The sequence below is a fragment of the Condylura cristata genome, unplaced genomic scaffold, assembly GCF_000260355.1.
Source record: "Condylura cristata isolate star-nosed mole 26May11 unplaced genomic scaffold, ConCri1.0 scaffold00011, whole genome shotgun sequence".
In the NCBI taxonomy this organism is placed as follows: Eukaryota; Metazoa; Chordata; class Mammalia; order Eulipotyphla; family Talpidae; genus Condylura; species Condylura cristata.
The window spans coordinates 27,666,727-27,675,376 of NW_004567112.1; the positions used below are offsets into that span (position 1 = coordinate 27,666,727).

Consider the following 8,650-nt stretch of genomic DNA (forward strand, 5'->3'; position numbering starts at 1 on the left):
ACTGGATTTCAAATCTGACTCTTTTTTTTTTAAGATTTATTTATTTATTCATACAGAACTGGGGTACAGGCCAGAGATGCAGAGGGTGAGAGGATTCACCAGAGACAGAGTGGGGAGCAGAACAGGCAGATCTACGAAGTACACTGCTGAGGGGAGCAGCGGGCGGGTCAGGAGAGGTCTGCCAAGCCATGTGGTCCTCCTCCGGTGCAGGCGGGAATTGAACTCCTGCGGAAGTGGCTTAAGCTTCTTTGTGCTGTGCTTTAACCAAGGAGGGCCGAAATCTGACTCTTTTTGAAAGATTGCAGTTTTGTTGTTGTTGTTGTTGTTGTTGTTGTTGTGGTTGTTTTTAATGCCTTAGATTCAATTTCTTCATCTAGCCAATCTCAGGATTGAGGGAAAGCAATGTATGGAAAGTGCCCAGCACAGTATGCAAACTGCACAGCAGCCAACAGTGTCACAGGTTCACAACACAAGGTACAAAAGCTGCTCCTCAGGGTCACACCATGAGCCAGCAGTAGCTGTTAAACCCAGGACCAACATCCACAAAATGAAATGCCTGCACTCCACAAATAAGAGGTTGAAGTATCATGCACCACTCATCAATTAATGTTTCTGAGTGCTGGACAGTGAATAAAACACACCAGGTCCCTGCTTCGTGGAGCTCAGTTCTAATGAGAGAATGAGACTCAGCAGTGAAGCACATACAAAGCAAGGTGTCAGGCACTAAGTCCAGTGGAATGAGGTAGGAATGCAGAGTGAGGAGGGTTGTTTTTATAGTGTGGTTAAGGAAGTAATCATCTGATAAGGCTCATTCAAGGTAAGGGAGAAAGAGAGGGAATGTATTGATATCAGGGTAGCGAGAGCAGAAAGTACAAAGGGCTGAGGGAGGAACAGGGAGCGTGTCAGAACATCTAGGAGTCAGTGGACAGGCCAGCACTGCTGCAGAAAGTGGGCAACAGGGAGGGTGGGCAATGAGGCGGGAGGACAGATGGTCAGCTCAGGCAAGCCACAGAACGTGAATTTCGCTCTGAGAGGGACAGAAAGTCAATGAAGGGACTTGGACAGAGATATGGAGAGATCTAACTCAGGCTTCCAAAAGTCACTGGGACCAGAGAGTTGTGGCAATGATCTCATTGGAGATGATAGTGGTGAGACCTGAGGACAGAGGTCTCAGGTGAGATGAATACATCTTAAAGGCAGAACTATAGGACTTGCAGATGGACTGACTGGAAGTGGAGTGTGAACAGAAGGTTGACCCCAACCAATGGCCCAAACCAATGAAAAGAGGGAGCTTCTATTTACTGAAATGATGGAGATTGAGGGAGAACAGGTAGGGAGGCAAATCGTCTGCTTTCTTATGCTTCAAATTTGAGATGCCAATTGAATGTCCAGTAAACATAACTCAGGGATATACAAGCCCGGGGCAGGGAGAAATTCATACTGGAGAGTCCCACTTGGGAGCAGAAGACATTTAAACACTCAGTGGTGCTTAAAGCCAGCAGACTAGAAGAGTCCACCTCGGAAAGGAGAGCTGAGGACCTCCCTGACTCCCTGGGGACATCCCAGGCCAGGGAAATGAGAATCCACGGAAGGAGCCTGAGGGGTGCCCAAGCGGGGAGACAGCAGAGAAAGAGTGTGGGGACCTGAAAAAGCAGAAAGAGTGTTAAGAAGAAGGGTCTGATCAACTGCCAGAAGGACACGGATTGGCCACCTATGAGGAGATTACGAATCAGACATGGGTGTTGGCAACACGGAGACCACTTTGCAAGAGCTTTTGGATGGAAAGGTGAGTACAAAAGAGCACAGGAGGGAGAGGAAGCAGAGACTTTAAAATTAGGCAATACTTTGGAGGACTTTTGTATAAAGGGGAACCAGGAAAACTGATGGTGCTGGGGTGATATCCCAAATAGGTGAGTGAAGATGCAATGTAATAAACAACAGTCTGTCCATGAGTGACAATCCCTCATCAGTGGGCAAGGTACACTGAAGCCAGCCCTGGTCAGGGAGTGCAAATCATTCTAGCCTCCCTGTAAATCAGTTTAACAGTCACATCAAGAGCCCTGAAAAATGCCCATGTCTCTTGAAGCATTCATTCCCCTTCTGGTAATCTGTCCTAAGGAAATAATTTCAGATACAGAAAAAGTCCTGCCTAGACATTCGTCACAACTATGTGTAACAGTTCTAGAAACATCTAAATACGTCACAACCGATGGTTAAAAACACAGGATAGATGTAGTCACTGGACTGTCAGTTCCATGAGAACAGAGACAGTATCTTTTATTTTTAAACCTCAGCACCTGTGGGTTTGACATATTTGTTGAAAGAACAAATAAAAGGTGACATATAGTTAAGCAAAAGACAAGATATAAATGATCCTCCGATATCATATATAAATATGTATACATATAAATATGACCTCAACTATTTTTAGGTAAATAGCACTATGTCTATAAAAACTAAAGAAATGATCCTCCAAACTGCAAACAGATTATCTTTGGCGGTGGAACATATTTTTTTGGTTTTGTTTTTGTGTATTTTGAAAGATGAATAGGATTACTTTTATAGGGGAAAAGACAAATCAAGGTCATTCCTTGAAAAAGCAAGGGCAAGAATTTCAGCTCAAACCAGCAGGATTCAATGCGGCTTAGCACCCACTAAAGATTCCAGGGAGTCTTTGTGGGTGACCCCCTTCCGGCCATCTCAGATGGGCTCCACCCAGAAGTCTACTTCCTGGACAAGAGAAAGCTTTTCTAGGGGCTAAAGAGAAATCCTGTTTACCGGTACCAGCTTTCGCTAGAGCATTTCTAAATTCTTAATCAGCTGTCAAAAATAACATCCAGCAAGACAGAAAAATGCTGGTGGTGCAGTTTTTAGTGAAACAGAACAGAATAAAGAAAGGCAAGTTCACCGAGAATATAACTAGGCAAAGTGTTTATTTGTCAAGTATATACTGCAGGAATGAAAAAGGCTTCACAAGAAACGTGTCCACATGTGAACAGAGATGAGAACAAACAGCCAAAGGGAATCCACCTTTTCATCACCACCACTTTAAACCTCGCTCCTGAGTTAAAGTTTCTCAGGTGTCCACAGGTGCTCCAGGGTGGCTCCCCACCCCAAGGCAATCAGATCCCTAGAGCGGGGCTTGTCAAACTTGAATGTGTATTTATCTGTATTAACCTAAATACAGATAAAATATGGATTCCAACTCAATAGTTCTGGCGTGGAAGGATTCCGCTTGTCTAATCACCTCCATGTGAGGCTGAGGCTGCTGATCTGAGCATACTTTGAGAAGTGTGCTGAGTAACCTAGTGGCCCAAGGATCGTTAGGAACCAGGAGTAGGAGAGAGCCAGCCGGGCAGGCTGTTTCAGGCTGAGCAAGGTGAAGGAGCACAGAAGATGCTGCGTGAGCTTTCCAACCACTACCCCGATTCTTAGTGCCAAGCACCTCCACTAGACTCCCAGCGTGGCCCCTCAGTTCACAGCATGCTAGTACCCTTGTTCTGGCACTGAGATGAGTGATGAGCCACAAACTCCAGGCAATTGCATGGGACCCAAAGGGCCTAAGGCCCCCCATCTCCAGGCTCAAAAAGTATTTGTCTAGGGTATCAGTTGCACATGTTTTTGATCAAGGACCAGACCAGAGAGACGGTCAGAGATGGCGCCTGCTGCCTGGCCCTTTGCCGGATCTCCTGGTGCAGCCAGCCCTAGGAGCCTCACAGTAAGGTTTCTCGGGGGCTCTGGGCAGCTGAACATCCTGCCTTGGGAGGCTATCATGGGGCCAGGCATTGTCCCCGGGGCGTCTAAGCAGGCAGAGCCAGGCTCAATATCCCATTGAAAATGGCCCAGGAGTAACCTGGGCATTCCATGCCCAGCAAGGACAGGTTGTCATGTGTGCACACAGATGAAACCTTGGCCCCAGCTCAGCATCCAGAAGACTGGACCATAACCCCCTGAGGGGATATTTATACTTATCATAGCACTTTCCCCATTTTTTCTGGCTCCTTACGGTCCCATTAAACCACACTCCAAGGGTTTCTTCCTCCTGCCACTACTGAAGACCACTAAGAGGCCCAAACTCCTGGCAAGGTTTGGAAAAACAGTGACACATCACTCAGGGCCAGTCAGCTCCATGAAGAATCTGGAAGGAAGGAGGCCATGAGTACTTGGCTTCTGCGGGGTCAACACCAGGGAGTGTCACAGAGTCCCTAGCCAGTTGCCTGGTTCAGAGAGGTCCTAGGCAAGCAACAGAATATGGCTGCAGTGGCATGAGCCCTTCCCGTGCTGGACCACGGAACACACAGAGCACCCATGCTCAGCCGAGGGTTCAGCAGGGCGCCTCAGTCTGCCATGGTAAACCTCAGGAGCTCACCCCATGCCAGGGTCCATCCGAGACATGGAGGACACAGAGCTATAAGAACACAGCTGTCCCCTCAAAGTGCTCACCATCTCATCAAGGAAAGGCACTGGCAGCATATCTCTATCCAAGATTAAAGATCAGAAAAACCAAAAAGGAGCAGAGTTGACTCTTGAATTTCTGCAGCTCACGACAGATTTTCAGAGTGTGAACACCTAAAGCTACCAGGAGCTGTTGCTTGCAGTTGGCTATGCTAATGATAAAACATAGATCCTCTTGCCCTGTCTCCAGAGAATTCATTTTCACACACAAAGCCCATCCACAAATATCCCTTCTCACAGAGGCTAGGGGCTGACCAAGCCACAGCCCCTTCACTCGCCCGCCCTCAGTGCCCTCACCATCTCACCGGTGGGAGTGAAACCCCTGAGTCTCCACACAAAGCATCGTTGCTGAGTTACCAGAATGAACTCTGCCTGTGTTAAGCTCTGGCATCTGCTCAAACAGCATGGAGCAGTGTGGCCTGCAGAATCCAGACTCAGAATCCTCCCAGGAACAAATGGCTGAGCCATCTGAGTGTCAGGCTTCACGATGCAAACAGATGCCAAAATGGGCTCCATCTGAACCCCAGAAAGCCAGTAAAGATGGAGCGCCACGCCCAGTCTGCAGTTTGCCCACGTAGCTACGTGAAGAAGCCTGGCAGTAAACATGGCAACTAGACCTGGTAAACTAGACCTGGCTAAATGGCATTGAACCTGCCACTGAGACTCAGAGACCCTTTGGAGACCTCTGTGTGCACTGCAGACAGAGGCAGGTGCTCAGACTCCTCCACTGGAGTGCTCTGCTGACAAGTCAACACCAGGGCTTTGACCTCCTTCTTGAAGTTGGTGTTGAGAAAACCATAAATGAAAGGATTGACGCAAGTGGAGGCCATGGCGAGCAGGTGGCACACCAAGAAAATGAGGTTGCTGTGACAGATGGGAATGGCCTCATGGTACCAGTCCTCCAGGCTGTTGAACACGTGCAGAGGCAGCCAGAGCACGGCAAAAGTGGCCACCATGGCCAGGAGAACCCAATTGATCCGCTTCATCTGCCAGGCCCGTGAGCCCTTGCGGAACACCCGCCTCTGCTTCCGCAGGCGCCGGTAGATGCGTGTGTAGCAGACCAGGATGAAGGCCAAGGGGATGCAGTACTGGAAGAGCATCAGGAAAGTGGTGTAGATGATGCGGTGGTAGGCCAGGGGCCAGGACTCAGTACAGACTACTTTGTCCACTAGAAATTCCAAAGCCCTGGAGTGGTTCTTATGAAAGACATTCTCCAGCACATTATTGGCCAGCAAGGGCAGGGAGAGGAATACGGCAATGAGCCAGATAATCACAATGCCCAGATAGGCCTGGGAGATACTGGGCTTCCAGCCTGATGGGTTGATGATGAGCTGATGTCTCTCCAGGGCCACGAGGACAAGAGAGAGGATGGATACAGTTACTGACATACACTGGATAAAGGCTGACATCTTGCAAAGGGCCTCACCGAAGACCCAGTAGTCCATGATGGTATAAGTGACCGTGAGTGGTTGGCAGATGAGGCACATGAGAAAGTCTGAAAACGCTAGGTTGGCAATGAGCAGGTTGGTCACGTTTGCCTTCTCCTTCTGCCTAATGGTCACATACATCAGGCAGAGGTTGCCCAGGACCCCAACAATGGTCTCGATACTGTAGGAGGTGGCAATGAAGACTGTAGGGTCTACAGAATCCTGGCAGTGGTCCGAGAAGTTGTACAGGATGCTCTTTGACTTGCTCCTGTTTTGAGCCTGCAAGGATCCTGGGAGCAAGGTCAGAAAGTGTGAGGTGTTCATGGTGGTTCTAAGAAGGTTCCAGAAGACTCAGTGACAACATCTGCAAAGCAAAGGGACAAATGCTACTCAGGGATCATGCCTCCTGTTTTGATTCCAGGGAAGACTAGGGGCCAGGTTCATGGCTGTTTTTACCCCAAGACTGAAGCCTGGAGGACCTGAGACCCAGAAACTTAAAGCAACTTGCCCAGCATCTCAAAGTAACAACTGATAGGATGCAGACACAAACCCAAATCTGTTTGAGGGCATACTGACCTCACACTACAAAGCATGATGATTAGAAAGTGCGGCTGTTTTCTTCAGTGTTCAGGAACAGAAATCCAGTCAGCAGCAAATGCCACTGAGCAGTGCCTCTTCAGGTCCTGGGCTCAGGGTTTATAGTGTTCCTTCCTGGTCTCAGCCCCTACCTGCCCAGCTAGCTTCATTTCTCATTCAACTCAAACACAAGTTGAAGACTGCCAAGTATGCAAAGACGGAGTCATCAGCACAGAGCACGTTCCTGTCACATCATAGGTATACACACATGCACCTGGCCAGGTCACGGGTTGCCCACCGCCCCTGCTATGAGCCTCTCCGAGCCTCTGCTTAAGTCACTGAAGCAGCCTGCAGTTCCCAAACACAGTTTTTTTAAAAATTCTGTTCATCGGCCCTCCCCGGTGGCGCAGTGGGTTAAAGCACTGCACTGAGAAACTAAAACCACTTCCTCATGAGTTCGATCCCCGCCTGCCCTAGAGGTGACCACATGGCGTGGCAGACCTCTCCTGACCCGCCCGCTGCTCCCCTCAGCAGTGTACTTCGTTGATCTACCTGTTCTGCTCCCCACTGTCTCTGGTGAATCCTCTCACCCTCTGCATCTCTGGCCTGTACCCCAGTTCTGTATGAATAAATAAAATCTTTAAAAAAAAAAAAATTCTGTTCATCACTAATCCAACATGCAATTCTCAACCTTCAATAAACATCAAAATTATTCAGGAAGCATGTTTAAAATGTAGATTCACCAGGAGATGCAGTGATTAAGTGAGCCTGGGATTGGACCCAAGGATCCATATTTTACCATGTGATTTTGATATGATCATTGGGTCCCATTTTGAAAAACAGTTTTGACAGAGGAATAACTCCCGTATACCTATCAAGATTGTTTTTACATCCAATGATAGTCATGTCTATTTATCAATACATATACACACACATAGACATGTTCTTCATGATCTAGTACTGAGAGGCACTTTTTACAGAGTAGGGCCAAAATTAACCAGAGATCAGTAAAATCTATTTATTAGCAGTTGCAAATATCACTTGCCATATAATCTAACATTCACAGCTAGGCTGCCTCCCTCCCGTGGCTGGGGATCGCCCAACACCCCTCACTGTGACAGAGCACAAAAAACGCAGCCCCCTGGGCAGAAGTGGGAGCTCTGATTGCGCAAGTGCCTGGCCAGTCAAGTGTCCGTACTTTCTACTTTCGGGCTCCGGACCTCACCTGGTCCTCACCTGATCAGCGGAGTCCTCGCCTCATTCCCCCTCATTCCCGGCCGGGGCCACACTGCCGCCTCAGACCCTTCTGGCAGATCTGCCCTGCAAGGAACCTCATACTAAACTGCCCCTCATTCCCACGCATTCCTCAGAAACGCCCAGTAAGGGCAGGATTTGTTAACTCTGTCAGATTCACCCCAGATTCGGGAGGGGAGAGGCAGGTTGCAAGGTCAGCACAATGGTGTCTCCGGCCTGGGTTCCCCACAGCCCTCGAAGCAAAGAAGCACCTACAATCCCTGAGGGTAGGGGACCAACCCCCCACAACTGCTGCCTGCCTTCCCCATCAGTCAAGGGAAAGTAACCAAAAATACAATAAAATCAATCTCCCAATGGGGAAAGAATGGAGGAGCCTGCCTGGTGTCCTGAAATGTCAGCGAACAGCAGGTCTGTGTTCTACCGTCCCGACACCTAGGCACTTTCTAGGTACCCGTCCCCTCCTCCGCACAGCTCCGCGGGAGTGGCCGCGTGCCTGTCCACCACCACGTTCCAGGCGAGGCCGCAGAGGCTGCGAGGGTAGAGCGCTTCCCTGGCCCGCCTGCGCGCTGCCCTACTGAGCCCTGGTCTCTTGGAAGCCCCCGGGGTCACTCCCCGCCCAGTCCGGCGCCCCCCAGCAGGCTGGGCTCGGCTTATCAAAGGCTGGGAGACCCGACCCCCTGCGCGCCCTCTACCCCGGGACTCACCTGCTCCCGGAGAGGGAGCGAGCGGAGCGGAGTCGCCCACCCGTGCGTCTGCCGTTTGCCTGTCGGCTCTGACCAGCTCCGCCCACCGCACACGCCCAGGCTGCAGCCCCCGCCCACGGGGACAGGGACGCCCTCGCCAACCCGGGACCTAGGCGCCTGCGGGGTGCGCGCCAGTCTCCCCAACGTCCGCCCTGGCCCGGCAGGCCAGGGGATGGGAACTGAGTGCGGGGTCGC

At 50.1% G+C, this 8,650-nt stretch overlaps 1 protein-coding gene across 2 annotated transcripts; it reads right to left on the reverse strand.

Moving 5' to 3' along the window:
* Nucleotides 1–2,809: 2,809 nt before the first annotated feature.
* Nucleotides 2,810–8,473, reverse strand: LOC101628461 (neuropeptide Y receptor type 4). 2 transcript variants are annotated; one of them, XM_012723429.1, is made up of 2 exons: nt 8,417–8,473; nt 2,810–6,246 (listed from the first exon to the last, which is right to left on the reverse strand). In XM_012723429.1, exon 2 carries the CDS (start codon nt 6,204–6,206, stop codon nt 5,091–5,093), a length of 1,116 nt encoding a protein of 371 aa, XP_012578883.1. In that variant the 5' UTR covers nt 6,207–6,246; nt 8,417–8,473; the 3' UTR covers nt 2,810–5,090. The 2 variants fall into 2 exon arrangements, with proteins under 2 accessions (XP_012578883.1, XP_012578885.1); XM_012723431.1 differs by lacking the exon at nt 8,417–8,473 and adding an exon at nt 6,459–6,546.
* Between the last annotated feature and the right edge of the window lie 177 nt (nt 8,474–8,650).

Coding starts and splice junctions, on each gene's coding strand:
- LOC101628461 (XM_012723429.1), bottom strand. CDS start 6,206: ATGAACACCTCACACTTTCTGACCTTGCTCCCAGGATCCTTGCAGGCT.